At 41.2% G+C, this 16,413-nt stretch overlaps 2 protein-coding genes across 2 annotated transcripts; one reads left to right on the forward strand and one right to left on the reverse strand.

The window, feature by feature from the left end:
• Nucleotides 1-322: 322 nt before the first annotated feature.
• Nucleotides 323-13,223, forward strand: LOC122651489 (zinc finger BED domain-containing protein RICESLEEPER 2-like). Its single transcript, XM_043844884.1, has 2 exons — nt 323-401; nt 11,063-13,223. Exon 2 carries the CDS (start codon nt 11,077-11,079, stop codon nt 13,090-13,092), a length of 2,016 nt encoding a protein of 671 aa, XP_043700819.1. The 5' UTR covers nt 323-401; nt 11,063-11,076; the 3' UTR covers nt 13,093-13,223.
• On the reverse strand, nt 13,130-15,601 carry LOC122650962 (probable galactinol--sucrose galactosyltransferase 6). The gene is made up of 5 exons (XM_043844317.1): nt 15,419-15,601; nt 15,250-15,305; nt 14,858-15,138; nt 13,862-14,762; nt 13,130-13,159 (listed from the first exon to the last, which is right to left on the reverse strand). Exons 1-5 carry the CDS (start codon nt 15,558-15,560, stop codon nt 13,130-13,132), a joined length of 1,410 nt encoding a protein of 469 aa, XP_043700252.1. The 5' UTR covers nt 15,561-15,601.
• Between the last annotated feature and the right edge of the window lie 812 nt (nt 15,602-16,413).

The following is a 16,413-nucleotide window of genomic DNA, read 5'->3' on the forward strand; positions in this document are numbered from 1 at the left end:
TCACAGCAGAGTCAAATAGGTGGGCCCCCAGGCCTCTACTCCCCACAGCCATCGAATAGTCCAGACTCCAGACTCCAGAGTTGAATTAGAGTTGGTGGGCTACATGTACGGGTGGTAGAGGTGTGTTGGTTATGATCCATTTAGGGATTTATATGATGATGGACCTCAAGTCCAAATCCAATAAAAAAATTTCTCCTATACTTGCCTTTATCATAGCCTTAGCTTTGGGTCCATTAGGTTTCTAGGCTCAAGCCCATTAACTCTCTCTCCCTCTCTCCCTCTCTCCGTCTCCGTTTCTGCAAAACCCTAGATCTCGCTTTTTGTTTCGGAGCTCGTTTCGAGCTTTCGATCAACTGATCGATCTTATACACAGTGCATCTCCTCTCGAACCTTCGGTGCAAGTGAGAATTCTAGCTCCGTCTCTATGTCTATTCTTTTTTCCATCTCTTTTACTGAGCTTATTATGATATGGTTTTGTTTTTCGTGTTTAAAACATGGATTATTTGTTTGTTCTGTTCGTGTTCTTGATTATCTCAGTTGGATTTGGTTAGGGTTCCGTTTATTTTTTGTTTGATCTGGTTTTCTTGAGTAGTTTTTACTGCTTACACAACACCGAAAGCTCTAATTACAGGAACATTAATTAGTTTCTCCAGTATATTGGTAGAAAGATCGGATTTTTAGTTGAAAGATCAGGTTTTTGGTCGAAATATCGGCTTTTGGTTGCCCTAATTACCAGTAACTGTTACTAACTTCGAGGGATTTGAAATTCGTGGAGAGGCCGAGTGCGATCATACGAATAACACTATCTGAGCTCATCGATGGGATCTTTTAATGATTTTAGCCCATACAAGTAAAGTAATCATGATCTGCCGAAGCCCTCGTCAGAACCCGATCTTCCCAGTCTTGGGCTTTATCGGTGGGCTGCATGCCCAGGCGGAGCTTCTCATGGTCCAGCCGGATCAGCCAATATTATGCTTTTCCAACCGGACCGGCCAAGGTATAGATGCAGACCTGAGCAATGGGCCGTAACTCTCTCAAGCCCAGAGATCACGAAGGCCCAGCCTAAACCAAGGTGGGCTGGGCCCCATGATGATGTCACAGGAAATTTTTTTGTGTGTGTGGTAGGAATGATGTTTTCAGGGAAGCAAATATTGAGGTCATGCATTTTTATATGGTGATCCAATTTTGTATGGATTGAGCGAACACTATTGCCTATTGGTGCGTGTGAGCCACTTTGTCATCTAGGCTGCCCTGATCCCCATTCAATTGTCCTAGTAAAGTAAGCTATTATGGTAATTACTATACTAGATTTTGATGGGAAATTACCTCTAGTGTGAATGCAGAATAGTTTAGACATTATATGGTTAATTCCTTTACTTCTATATGTTAGTCCTCATTGTTATAGAAATGGAAAAATGAAGTTCTTCCCGGCTAAGAAATTTTAAAATTTGCTGGAATGGAAAATAATTTTCTGTCAATAATCCAGTTTTTGTTACCACACATTTGGTTGTGTTTTCAACAGAAAATCACTTTCTGAAGTAAACTCTCTTTTTTACCCTGAGTTTCTATCATTTTCACTATTTGATTTCCTGACAAATTTTGTGAGCAAATGAAAATCCTTCCAAATCATTAGAAGTGCAGAAAATGGTTTTAGTTTTTTCTCAAAAACACACTCTCCTCGCGGCTGCTTGCTTCCTTTCTTTGGTACATTCTTTTTTTTTAAACCAGATGAAGCTGTAGTATAACTAATACCTGCTTAATGATAAGAATGTAATAATAGAAATATGTTAAGAGTGGACATCAGGCAGCTGGGCAAGCCAAGGGTAGCTTGAAGCCGATTTGATGTAAAGGGGTTTGAGCTTTACCCTGCCAAAGCCCAAAATATTCGTATTTGGGTTAATACAACCTTTTATAACCTTTTGAATGGCTATAAACTACGTCAAAAACCTAATATATACATCTAAAGTCCAAAATGCTAATATATCTGAATTTATACACAGACTACATTCACCCAAAAACCCAAATTTAAATAAATAAATTATAATAAAAATAACCAATGGATTTGGGCTTCCCAGCTGCCTGGCTCATCTTGTTTAACAATTCAATGCGGTTCAAGTTGAACATTAGTTAACCTAGAACCCAGCATCACTGCCTCATCCTATCCCAACCCAGCATTGTGCTTTCGTAATGACACTCAAACCAATAATTGAGGGGGCTTTTAGGCTTCGATCATAGGATTGCGATCCTGCGTGGGACCCCAATCCCAGCAATTTCTCAAAACACAGATGTAATTGAACAGGACTGAGCATTGTAAAATGCATTTGATGTTTTCCCAATTTTACCTATGTTTAAATTTTGGGTGCTTGCATGTAATTGAACAGGATCTCTCTCTCTCTCAATAATGAGTCCTATTGGTTAAACTGGGTTGTTATATGGTGTTAGTTTCCCACTAATACTGGTATTCAGTGATTTCAGTCCCATCATTCATATTTGTGGAGCTCACAGAATGTTATGCTTGTTCAACCAATTACAATTGAGATCAAAGGGTCGGTTTTATGATCCACAACCCAATTTTGTTATGGTCTATGGTTGATAGATAGTGTAGAAGATATGTTCCTCAATTGACAAATCCAGAAACAAAGAAATCAAACATACATCCAGGTCCTGATCTCTGAAATCACAACCCAAGATACAATGAATCAAACACGATCTGTATCTGGGATATTGCACCCTGGATTGTAATCCATGATTGAAATCTTGGATTGCATGCCACAAGACCCCTAGGTCAGCCAGCTTAGGCTAACTCCAAGAGTCAGAGTTTCACATCTGTGCCTATCTATCTCAATGACTTGTGATTATGCAGACTCTTAATACCTTGGCAGTCACAGACTTATCAAGAGTGTTGCATCTACCAATTGAAGTGCTAAGTTCAGCAGAATTTTCCTAGATCCTCTTGTGCTTAGCACCAGAAGTTGAAGCTCTTTTGTTTTTGTTAGATATCCCAGGTCCAAGCTGTTCTTTCTAACTGCTTTTGTTATAAGATTAGTGGATGTTCCTTTGAAGCCCTCTTCTCGATATGTCTGAGCTGGCTGCATGCTTGAAATATCCGTTGAATTGTACTTATCAAAGATCAACTATTTGATTTTGGCTGTATGCCACTACTCCTAAGCTGCTGCTTGCCATGAAACCCCACCCCCACCCCCAAACAAGAAAAAGAGAAAAGAGAAAACATACCCTTGCTTTGTCATTGGAATGTCCATTTTCTCTTTCTTCGGTTTTAGCTACTAGCATTCCTTCAATAGCTCTTTGTTCGTCGTGGTAGTAGCAATAGGATTTCCAATTGTATCGCTGGCATTAGTAAAGGTCTAGGCATTTCCTGATCACTTATCACTTGCTTTAGGTTCTTTCCCTTCATTTCTTAATTTTTTTACTGGTTATCTTGTTTTGGTCTTATCTCAAAGAAATGCAGTTAGAATTAGAAACTTTTCATTGGGTGCTTAGCATCCTGAAAAGTTACTAAACTACCTAAAAATTATGTTTTTAACTTCCAAGGATAGCCACATCATTAATTCACTGATCTCAGTTAAGATTGGACCTTTGTACCGTGGGAGTACAAAGGTATGTGTACCACGGTAGATATGTATACCACGATATGGGGGAATATCCCCATCGTGGCTAGGTGTATGTGGCCGGGTGGCTTTCTTTCTTTTGGTTTATATATTTTCTAATTAGGCTACAATTTTGTTTCCTTGTTAGATTAGACTTCTATTTTTGTGTTTCTTGCTGGAAGAGGAATTACTTTCCTTGCGTATTTGTAATTGACTGACATTTTATAAGAGTATTGATGGGAGACTGCTAGAGTAATGAATCTGCAGTTCTCTAGCAGTCTTGGTTTTTCTTCTTCCTCAATCCTCTGCTCTTCTTCTTTTTCTTCCCCTCCTTGTTTGGTTACTGGTTCTTAGTATTTGGTATTGTTACATGGTATCAGAGCACTAAGAACAGATCATCAATCTCTTTCACATGTTGGTTTGAAAGTCCACTTAAGGACTGTTGTCGTTTTCTGGTTTCAGCAATTTTATGCTGCCTATACCTTCTACACTAGTTAATGATGCTACGAAACTAGGGTTTTCTTATACTATCTTGCTGATTCAGGAAGAGCCTAGCCTATCTCCTTCCAGTTTTATGAAGATTATTGCTGCTGCTCCGTATTCTTGGATTTTTTTTTAGACTGTTGATTATCAACTTACTTTCCATCCAGCCATCTGATCTTCCTCTGTTTTTGAGGACTACTTCTCCCTGCTGGAAAGGCCACTCGACCTCATTACTGTGCTGGTTTATGCCTCTGATATGCTGCAACTCAGTTTCTCCACAAGGCTGGACGGTACTCTGTTTTCTGGTTGAAAATCACTCCATCGGTTTGTGCAGTTGTGGGAGATCTTTCCAGCTGATTGCTCCGGGCATTATTGATCCGTATTGGAAGGACACTCGATGGGTTTTTTAGGTTTATCCAACCTCCTAGTGATTGATGGTGATAAATCACCCTATTTCTTGAGTTTCGGCCACTGAGTTGGGTGATCTTCTCAATTTTCTGATTAGTGTTGCATCTGCTCCTCTGATTTGCATATATATATATTGCTGCTGTTACCTTTGACATTCTCAGATTTGTCAATATCATTTTCTGGATTGCTGATTTGTGTTCCCCTTTTGGTATTGGATTGGATTGGATACTATCACCCTAAGTTCTGATTTTGTCACTACCTGTTTTTCTGTGTACCTGGTGGCTGATCCTAAACCACCCGTCGATAATGTCCAGATTCAGATTACAACTATAATACTCAATGGAGTTCTAACTACTTGTTATGGGCTCAAGCTGTGCGGGCATATATCCATACCAAAGGGAAGATAATATCTTATTGATGACCCTCCATCTATTGATTTTAAGGAACCAGCCGAGATCACTACATATAAGGAGTAGATACGTGAGAATTCCACACTCAAAATATGGTTGTGGAATAGTATAGAACCATCTATTGCTGCCAATCTTATGTTCCACACCATTGCAAAGGATGTTTGGGACGATTTATGAGAAAATTTTCTCCAGAGAAGAATATTTCCCGGATTATGAGCTCTATGAGAATATGTTCAATTTTAAACAGGGGGACAAATCATTGAATGAGTATTTCAGTGCTTATAAGAGTATTATTGAATAACTCCAAATACATCAATCCCTTACTACTAATCTAGAGCAGTTGAAACCTCAAAGGGTTGAATTCGATGTAGCAAAGTTCCTAGTCGGTCTCCATCTTGACTACCAATATGTCAAAAACCAACTACTTTATTGGGAGAAGATGCCTTCACTCAATGAGATATTTTCTCGTCTTCATCTTCTGTTTACTCCTTCTAGAGTTGACTACTCCCCTTTGTTTGGTCTTGTTTGGTGATGCGTATACCAAGCTTTTGTTTGGTCCTGCTTTCAGAAAAGGTTGTTCCAAGTTGGGCATGGGTGACCTGTATGTGTTGAAGTACTGTTCATGTGACACTGTTCACGCGAACAGTGATTTGGTTGATATGTGTAACTTCTATTTTCCTAGGCCTAGTTGGAGTCCTAGTTTCTAATTATGTCAAGTCCTAATTCTACTGTGAGTTGTTAGTCTTAGTTTCAGTTTGAGTTATTAGTTCTAGTTCTTTTCCTATTGTAACTTGGAATCCTATCATGATTAGGAATTCCTAATCTGATTAGGAGTTCCCCTTTCTATTGTAATTTGAGATTATAAATACAAGCATTATGAGGGAGACTGATAAGTTTAACAGTTCTCTCCTCTTCCTCATCTTTTCTTCTCTCTAAAGTTACTGGTTACAGGTCCTAGGTTTTCTACATGGTATCGAGCTAGGCAACCAAGGTGGCGATTCTCTCCAAGATTGCCGTTTTGAGAGTCGGTTTGGGTTTCTGGTTTGAAGAAGAAACCCCTAGTTCAAAGAAGAAGAACTAGGGTTCCATGTTCGAGTTCGTATGACTTTCGTATCTTCTGGTGCTGAATTATTTGATTTTACCTGGTTTGCTACTGCTGGTTCCATCATTGATGTGCTATCTCTGGTTCCATCGTTGATGTTTGAATATCTCTATTGAAGATTTATTCAATTCTGAAAACTCTACATCGATTTCAAATCTGATTTCGCTCTTCTACCGAGATGCGTTGCGGACTACATACCGATTTGTTGATCGATTAATGAGGAACCTGGTTCGGGCTGTAGTTGCTTTTGAAGAACCTGCATTCGTTGAAGGTACAAACCCTTTTGTTTTTTCTCTCGATTTGATCGGTGATCGAGGGGTTGAAGTTCACGACCTGCCCAATTTTTGCTCGGTTTCTCTTTTCTTGTAGTGAGGAAGACGAAATCTTCTTCACTGCTCGTCACTGGTTGTTAGAGGTTTCGATCTCCGCCGGTCTTGAATCGGTCTCGACGCCTCCTTTCCCTGGTTTCTCGGTTGCAAGGTTGAAGCCGTTCTTTCCCGTATTTCTCGGTTGCAAGGTTGAAGACGCAACCTTCTTTGTTTTTTTATTTTTTATCTTGGGATTATATGCTGATCGAACTCGTCATTGTCGCTGCTGCTGTGTGGTTCGATTGGCTCAATTGATGGACTTGAAGGTGTCTTCTTGGAATCATGGTATTTCTATTGGAATAGTAAAAGAATTCTTCATTGCTTCCTCTGATGTGATTGATTTCTTCGCTACTTTCTCTGATGTGATCGAGTCATGAGGTTGAAGACGGTACTGTTGGTTAATTCCTTATCTCCAATTCTGCTGCTTCTTTCATTCACTTTGGTCCTTATTTTATTTCCCCTTTCAAGTCTATCCCTAGTTAATAATTGGTAATTCCTTTTGTATCCTTTTCTTTAATCTATCATGAGACCCTCCTCTGGTTGGTTATTTACAGAACTGCCATTACCTTTTTAATACATTCTCCTATTTGACTACCCAATTGACCCTTGCAAAATTCTGGTTATTTACGGAACTGCCATTACCTTTTTAATACATTCTCCTATTTGACTACCCAATTGACCCTTGAAAATTCTGGTTTATTACCAGTTTGCCCTTTGGCTTGGATTGTATTTAAAAGTGGATTTCCACCAAATTACAGTCATGCCATCCTTTTTTCCAACACCGTTCCCTTTCAATAATTCTAATTCATATCCCAAAACATACCTTTGGCATGTACCCATAACCTCTTTGGAAGTTCATGGTATTTTCTAATTTGCCATTTCTTCCTTTTCCATTACCCTTAGCACCTCTTGGAAAAATTTGGAATATTATGTTTTTGCCTTATCTCTTACATCATCTCTGTTATGTCCACGTGTACTACACGTGAGGGGGGGATTATGTACAGTACACCTACAGACATTGCAGAACGCAAAACTTGCAGGAACATTGGTGCAAAACATAGAAGATCAGTGTTTTCCACCATTGCTATTGGGTATCCTTGTTATTGGGTTGAGTTTGCCGTAAGGAGGAGATTGAAGTATTGAAGAGTATTGAAGATATTTGGTTGTTGCCTATTTGAGGACTTTCAGTTGGGTTGATACAGTGTTTTTCCGCTGCTTAATTCAGCTCGTTTCCGCTACTTGCTGCTCTAGCTATTTAACTTTAAGATTTTATGTCATTACGACAATCTGAGATTCATCACTGGTTAGCTATTGAAGATCGTTAAAAGCTGCCTTTTTTTGGAAGAAATTCTAGTCCCGGTTTGCTGATCATGTTTGTCCAGGTTTTGAAGATCAATTATTTCAAGTTCTTGAAGGTTTATTTGGGAGCTACATTCATCTGTCAAGCTGGATTCTGCTGCAACTTATTTTCTACTTATTTTGTTCAAGTTGGGCATTAATACCTTGTATGCGCCAACTTGAGGGGGAGTGTTTGCATTATTATGGAGTTCTTTTTTTTTTTCCTTTTAGTTCAAGCTGGATCTTCTTTCTTTACTTATTTGTATAATCCAGCTTGAGGGGGAGTGTTGAAGTACTGTTCATGTGACACTGTTCACGTGAACAATGATTTGGTTGATATGTGTATCTTCTATTTTCCTAGTCCTAGTTGAAGTCCTAGTTTCTAATTATGTCAAGTCCTAATTCTACTGTGAGTTGTTAGTCTTAGTTTCAGTTTGAGTTATTAGTTCTAGTTCTTTTCCTATTGTAACTTGGAATCCTATCATGATTAGGAATTCCTAATCTGATTAGGAGTTCCCCTTTCTATTGTAATTTGAGATTATAAATACAAGCATTATGAGGGAGACTGATAAGTTTAATAGTTCTCTCCTCTTCCTCATCTTTTCTTCTCTCTAAAGTTACTGGTTACAGGTCCTAGGTTTTCTACAATATGCTCCAGCTTGAGAGGGAGTGTTAAGATTGTACCTTTGTACTGTGTGGGGGGGGGGGGGAGATACAAAGGTATGTCTACCACAGTAGATATGTATACCACGATATGGAGGAATGCCCCCATCGTAACTAGGTGCATGTGGTTGGGTGGCTTTCTTCTCTTGGTTTATATCTTTCCTAAGTAGGCTAGAATTTTGTTCCCTTGTTAGATTAGACTTCTATTTTTGTGTTTCTTGCTGGACAAGGATTTACTTTCCTCGTGTACTTGTAATTGACTTACATTATATAAGAGTGTTGAAGGGAGACTGCTAGAGTAACGATTCTGCAGTTCTCTAGCTGTCTCGGTTTTTCTTCTACCATAATCCTCTTCTCTTCTTCTTCCCCTCCTTGTTTGGTTACTGGTTCTTAGTATTTGGTATTATTACAATCTCTAAATTGGCACCAGTTAACCAAGCGAATTTTCCTTGCGAGAGCAATTAAAATTGGATAGTTGTAATCCTAAAAACAGAATGTAATGTTTTTTTCTCTTCTCTACTGAAGTGGTTGCCACTCATGGTTTGAGTAATCGGAATCGGATCGGGTGAATCGTCGATTCGAATTGGAATCGGACAAGCCCGATTCCAACCTAATTCTGCAACCCTCTTTTGAATCATTGTGGCTTTGTGTTTGATCTTCATTTTGGCCATTGTTTCCTTCTCTTAGTCAGTAAAGTAGCAAAAAATCAATGGAACTTACCTTTGGTAGCAAGATCCCCAAGTTTATTGAACCAAAATCTCATATTTTGGAAAATCATTGTTTCTTCTTCTCGATTCCAATTTCTAGTGTTTCATCCGATTCCGGCTTATTCCAATCCGATCAGAAGCGAAATCGGTGGAAGCCGTTCCATTGTCCGATTCCATATACTTGAACCATGGTTTTACTGTGGGCAGTCAGCATGGGCCGCATGGCTAGGTGGCCAACTGATGTGGAAATGGATGTGACAAAGCTTCCAGAGGCAATTTCTTGTGTATCCGCACTTACTCTTTTTATGAGTGATGCTAATAAAACTAACTTCACATCTTGAGTTCTTGACCATTGCCTGCAGAATTAGGACAACCCCGTGGAGTCGTAGGTTGCTCTAGGTCTTCTCTGAACCCAAGTTCAGTCAAAACTATTGAGAAAAGAGGTTGTTATCCTCAGACTTATCTTTATTAGTGTTGCCTGATGATTTGACCATCTTTCCATCAGAATTCTCTTTTTTAGAATTTTTATGGGAGATCTTATCCACCTAATTGAGCACGGTAATTTCAATTGGTTGACCACCTCTGCTTGTATTTATTTTTTGCCCTTGTAGATCTGTTTTTCCTAGGTTGACACTGAGAGGGGTGAATCAAGGTCTTAAAAATTTCTCCCAAAAGTCCACTACTGTTCCCTAACTCACACTGAGGATCCCCGTATGTGCTGGCACTCAAAACACTCGCCGGCAGTCACCCAAACCTACTGCCAACAGCTGAGATATTTGATGCTGCCCTAAGCTAATATCCAGGCACTTTCCCACTAACACTCATTGTATCCTGTATCCACTCCCTTCACTGGCAATAGGTTGTTGTAACTGTCCCAGCACAAGCACATACGCAAACTATAACTGGCTAGGGCATTTCTAATTTTACCAGTTCGCACAGACACACAGGCATGTGACACACCTTTCCTCTCAACCATAGATAGGCATACAATTCTATTGCAAGGTCTACCGGTGTGCACACCCATCCTGCAGCAGAGTACTCCAATATCCAACATAGCAGTTAAGACTCCCTAGGTGCCATTTCATACACTCGAGCAACATCAACATCACTTCATGGTTATTTTCCACTTGTGAAACTCCATACATTGGTCACCTCATCTTCATGCTCCCACCATGGTCATCCACATCAACATACCCTATGGGCCCACATAATCACAATCCAGCCACCTTATCACCTATCCACTGCGCATTGATATGGAAAGCTCCATATCTTCTTGATATGAACTCAAAATGAGGTGATTCAAGTGCATTGGAAAGAGGATCCAAAGCACTGCAACTCTTGTGTATGCCCTCTTCCAATACGCCTATTTGGCATGCCCAAATTGGCTGCAAAGTTGACTCCTCCACATGAACCTGTCAGTACACCATTGGAAGTTGCATATAAATTGTCCCCAATGCTATCACATGCTGCCAACCGTTGTATAACACTGTAAAACACTGCCAATTGTCTTCATACACTACCATATGAGTCCTAAACCCTCTGAATCACTGCCATGTTGTCACATGTCATGAACTCACTGTACTGCCAAGCAATCGTCTGTCTCTGGCAGCTCTACTAGAACACCTGTGATCCCTGTTACACCAGTGTAGATGCTCTACCACACTAGTACACTGCCTGTACACCTTGTTACTTACAGCTGCCATCTGTACTGCTGCTCTGCTAACTATACTGCACCAAGATGCACTGTGTTGACAACTACCAACACATATGCACTCTGTTGACAATAATGACAACCAACACATAGACACTGCCATATGCAGTGTGTTCAACAAGATCTATTAGATATTGGAATCATAACCCTCTGACATGCGTGATTATTGTCTGGATTATACATAGTTATATTCATGGATGTCCTGAGTACTTTGAATAGATTTGCCTCATGACCTTTCTAAAATTGTGTGTTTTCCTCTATCAGGGCTAGTCTTCAAGATGTCAGCCAATGGTGAAAATAATGAGCTAGTAGTTAGTGAAGAAACACCGCCTAACAACAAACGTCGGAGGAAGAAGTCCATAGTATGGGAACACTTTACCATTGAACCTGTGGGACCTGGATGTACAAGGGCTTGCTGTAAGCAGTGCAAACAGACATTTGCATACAGTACTGGGTCAAAACTGGCAGGTACCAGCCACCTCAAACGGCACATAGCCATGGGGACCTGTCCAGTAACCCGCCGTAACCAGGACAAGAATCAACTGACCCCATATTCCCCAGGGACCAAAACTGGGAGTGCTACTGATCCTCCCCCAAAAAGACGTAGAGCAAGTCCTGGTTCACCATTTTTCCCATTCGATCACGACCGCTGCCGCCAGGAGATTGCTAAGATGATCATCATGCATGAATACCCACTTGACATGGTAGAACATCCAGGATTTGTAGCTTTCGTGCATAATCTTCAACCTCGGTTCAATATGGTAAGTTTCAGCACAGTCCAAGGGGATAGTGTGGCCATTTATTTAAGGGAGAAGCAAAGCCTTCAAAAGGTTCTGGGAGGAATGCCTGGACGGATCAGCCTTGCTTTAGACATGTGGACATCAAGTCAAAATCTTGGCTATGTTCTGGTAAGGGGACAGTATATTGACACAGACTGGACATTGCGTAGGCTGATACTTAATGTTGTTATGGTACCAAATCCCGACTCTGGCAATGCCTTAACTCAAGCTGTAGTGTCATTCCTTTCTGATTGGAGTTTGGAGAGCAAGTTGTTTACCGTAACTGTTGATCAGCGCTTCTCGAATGATGAAGCAACTGGAGATCTGAGAGGTTTTTTCTGTGTCAAGAATCCACTTATGCTCAATGGCCAGCTATTAATTGGGCATTGCTATGCCCATGTTTTAAGCAGCCTTGCACAAGATGCACTAGCAACAGTGCGGGAAACTGTTAACAAAGTCCGTTCAAGTGTCAAGTTTGTGACGACATCAGAGACTCACGAAGAGAAGTTTATTGAGCTCAAACAGCAGCTTCAGGTCCCTAGCAGCAAGACCCTATTTCTTGATGACCAAACAAAATGGAACACAACGTATCTCATGCTGGTGGCTGCCTTAGAGTTGAAGGAAGTGTTTTCTTGCTTGGACACGTCGGATCCAGAATACAAGGAAGCCCCCTCGATGGATGTCTGGAAACAGGTTGAGACTCTGTGCACATATTTGAAGCTTCTATACGATGCAGCTAGCATCTTAACAGCTACAACATATGCAACTGGCAATATGTTCTTTCATGAGGCGTGGAAAATCCATTTAGAGCTGACACATGCAGCTGTGAGCCAGGATCCCTTTATCAGCAACCTTGCCAGGCCAATGCAAGAGAAGTTTGATAAATATTGGAAAGACTGCTGCCTGGCCTTGGCTGTTGCTGTAGTTATGGATCCACGGTTCAAGATGAAGCTTGTGGAATTCAGCTTCTCAAAGATCTATGGGGATGATGCCAGCACATACATCAAGATTATAGACGAGGGCATTCATGAACTTTTCCTTGAATATGTAGCCCAACCACTTCCACTTACACCAACTTATGTGGAGCATGGGATTTCCAGCAGCCCTCCCAAGGGGGAGACATCTCCTGGAGGAACACTTCTTGCCACTGGTGATGGACTTCTGGATTTTGATGTCTATATCTCTGAGATATCTGCAAGCCAACAGTCAAAGTCAGAGCTGGATCAGTACCTGGAAGAGTCCCTGGTGCCTCGGATACAAGAGTTTGATATATTGGGTTGGTGGAAACTGAACAACCTCAAGTACCCTACACTCTCGAGGATGGCTCGTGATATTTTATCGATCCCTGTGTTCACGGTTGGTGATGATGATGTATTCGATGTTGACCAGAAGGTGCTTGACTCCTACCGGGCTTCCCTGCGACCAGAGACACTGGAGGCACTTATTTGTGCCAAGGATTGGCTTCAGTCTGGATCCACAGAGATGACAAAAGCAATTGTGAAAATGGAATTTTAGTGCTTGTAGTTTTCTTATTTATTTTGCTCTCGTAGTTCTACTGTAACTTAGAAGGTGGTTTGTGGCGCTGTGTTCACATCTTTCAGACTTGTAGATTCATAGTGTAGTTGTCATATAACTTCATGTGTTTGTAATCGTGGGATTAACCTTGTTCATACAGGTTTAGTGAGAATTCCAAGACTGCCAATCTGCTAGCTCACGAGCGCGAACAGCTCAGCCTGAAAAAAATCTGTGCCGAGCTGAGCATCTGCAGCTTCGCTCAGTTAGAACAAATATAGCTGCAAACACCCCAAAAAAAAAAAAAAAAAAAAAAAAAAAAAAAAAAAAAAAAAAAAAAAAAAAAAAAAAAAAAAAAAAAAAAAAAAAAAAAAAAAAAAAAAAAAAAAAAAAAAAAAAAAAAAAAAAAAAAAAAAAAAAAAAAAAAAAAAAAAAAAAAAAAAAAAAAAAAAAAAAAAAAAAAAAAAAAAAAAAAAAAAAAAAAAAAAAAAAAAAAAAAAAAAAAAAAAAAAAAAAAAAAAAAAAAAAAAAAAAAAAAACAAAAAAAACCACCCCCCCCCCCCCCCCCCCCCCCCCCCCCCCCCCCCCCCCCCCCCCCCCCCCCCCCCCCCCCCCCCCCCCCCCCCCCCCCCCCCCCCACACCCCCCCCCCCCCCCACCCCCCCCCCAACCCCCCCCCCCCCCCCCCAAAAAAAAACCCCCCAACCCCCCCCCCCCCCCCCCAAAACAGCTTGGTCTGCTTGAACAGAAGTGATCGGGGTTAAAATGAAGACCCTTCTTAAAGAAAAGAGTTGCAGCCTTGTAGGGAAGAGAGGATAGGAGGAGGACCATCCCGGTTCGTTAGATACAACCCCGGGTGAGACCGCCGGGTACTGCATCTTCGAATCGTATTCTTCCATGCCCTCCACGCCGGGCCGAACTCCTCCCCAGTAGCCGGCGATGGCGTGCCAGACGTACACGTACTTGAGACCGTATTTATGTTTAGCTATGTTCACGATAGTCTTAATCCCCACCGTCGGATCCTCCTTGTTTTGGAACTTGGTGTTTTCTTTGATCCCAGTCAACCTAAGCAACGGCTGTTGTTTATTCTCGTCTTGACTGTCGTCCTCTTGTGGGTCCCCCCCAACGGATTGCCAACCGTCGTCGATGATCACAAACTTTGCCGGAGTACCTTCGGCGGAGAGGCTCTCGAGACCAGCTTCCACGCCCTCTTGGGTTACTTCTTGGTAGAATGCGTCCCAGGTACACCAACCGAAGTAGTCAACGATGCCGGGGAGCTTCTTCTCATGGCGTTGACGGAAGGTCTTGAGATGGAGCTTTACGGCCCTGATGGCGTCGGTTATGGTGGCGAAGGGGTCTGCTCCTGCGCTGACGAACAGAGAGTGGGTGAAATGGGAGGATTTAGTGTTGTTATCGCCGCTTTCGAAGCAGAGCTGGAGCTCATCTTGGGAGTTTCCTTGGAGACAAGCGCGGAAGGGGCCATCGATCAGAGGAAGGAAGACGGTGTACACGATTTGGTTCTGTTCCTCACCATTGTCTGATTCGAGGTGAGATCCTTCTCTGGTTTCGACTAGAAGAAATTGGGTCTCAAGAGGGATGTCTCGCCCTTGAGCGCCCATTTTCTGTGCCATCCACCATAGCTTGAACCGGAAACAAGCCATGAATCGGACATCTCTGCAGAAAATTTTAGATACTAATCAATGAAACGCCCAGATCAAAGATGCGAAATTAATTCAAATCCAACAGAAATTTATTAATAATTTGAGTACCTGAGGGTGCCGAGAGAAACCACATGTCGATTGCTGCTTTCATTAAAAGAGGCGCCAATGAAGATACCTTCAACAGGGCCTTCAGTTGCGGCCGAGGTAGAGATAACGTTGTCAGGAACATCGGTGAGGATCGTGCGCTCCTTCACAAGGAGCTTTCGGTCGGCGATCTTAACCGCCGGAGTAATCGTCATCTCTTTCTCCTTCTTATGATTCTTCTGATTTTCTTCTTTTTTCTCTTGTCTTTGTTCCTTTTCAACAAACAATGAGCCTAGCTCGCTGGTCTGTGATAATGCAAACAATTCAAAATCAGATATTTCCTTCGGCGGACAGGAATGGATAAGGAATTACAGAAGAACAGGGAAACCGGAGAAGAGAACTCTAATTCGTCCTACCTTCCTGACCTGCAATGAGAATCCTCTCTTCGAAGGATATCTAATAAACAAAGAATATGAAACAGAGCAACAAACCCATCAACAACAAAAGCCCATAAATTAAGAACTCATGACTATAGATTGCAGAAGAGAAGATAAAAAACAGAGACAAGGAGAAGAAATATAATACCAGAAAGAGAAAGCTTTCTTCGTAGCTTTGAGACACTGACGAGAGAAGACTTTAACGACAACGAATTGGATGAGAGGAACTGCGTTCGATGGATCGAATTTATACAGATCAATCGAGAACTGTAACACATTTGGCTCGCCATTCTCTCTCTCTCTCTCTCTGGATCTCTGAGTTTTTTTTTTTTCTCGAGTTCTCGCCCCTCTAATTACTAATGAGAAAAATATCTAACGGCGCCAAAACGGCTACACGGGTTCCACCGTCAACTTTGACGGAAGATTAGACTGCCACGATGGAACCACGACCTGTCAAATCCTTGTACCTGGGTAACTAGAATAATTGATTCATGACGAGGATCCACGTTGGTAACGCAAAAGTTACGTCTCTGTGTATCTCACCTTCACCAAGAAAACCTGCACATCTTCTACGTCTCTTGATGCGTAATACCACATTCCCACACGTGGTGCTACGTGTCATGGATTCCTACTCTAAAATCACGATTAGTATTTCTAAAAGCTAATAAAATCTTCCTTTTCCTTCTGGGAAACTTTGATTATTATTTTTATTTTTACAGAGACTTTTAACGGTTAAGGTTCAATTATTTGGATAATTAAACTAAAAGTCTAGAACTAGTTAAGTAATCAGTGAAGTTGAAATATCCAAAACGAGGATTATACGTTAATGCAACCGTGGGCCCTACTACGCAAATCATTCACTGATCTTGCCTATTCAAGAGATTCTTAATCGACAGTCCTGATATGCGCATCTTATCTAACACATGGGGATTATAGAAAACGTAAGCTATGAAAATGGAGTAGATAATTTTTCGGACGTTGATAAGAATTTCGAAACCCAACACAAAAACTAACTCTGCCCGTTTTGCTGGAAATCTGACGTGGACAGGTGGGAGTCGGAGCATTTGGTAATTGGGATAATCCATCATTCATCTCCCCAGCTCTCCTGTCTTCATCGTTTCACGGATCACGCGCCAATCATTG

This window comes from Telopea speciosissima, chromosome 2 (genome assembly GCF_018873765.1).
Source record: "Telopea speciosissima isolate NSW1024214 ecotype Mountain lineage chromosome 2, Tspe_v1, whole genome shotgun sequence".
In the NCBI taxonomy this organism is placed as follows: Eukaryota; Viridiplantae; Streptophyta; class Magnoliopsida; order Proteales; family Proteaceae; genus Telopea; species Telopea speciosissima.

Excerpts from the sequence above, each read along its gene's own strand:
- LOC122651489 (XM_043844884.1), top strand. The coding sequence starts at position 11,077 with ATGTCAGCCAATGGTGAAAATAATGAGCTAGTAGTTAGTGAAGAAACA.
- LOC122650962 (XM_043844317.1), bottom strand. The coding sequence starts at position 15,560 with ATGGCGAGCCAAATGTGTTACAGTTCTCGATTGATCTGTATAAATTCG. Across the intron at positions 15,139-15,249 it reads TCTCATTGCAGGTCAGGAAG|ACCAGCGAGCTAGGCTCATT; the intron begins GTAGGACGAATT and ends GCATTATCACAG. Across the intron at positions 13,160-13,861 it reads AACTCTTTTCTTTAAGAAGG|CGCCACAAACCACCTTCTAA; the intron begins GTCTTCATTTTA and ends ATGTGAACACAG.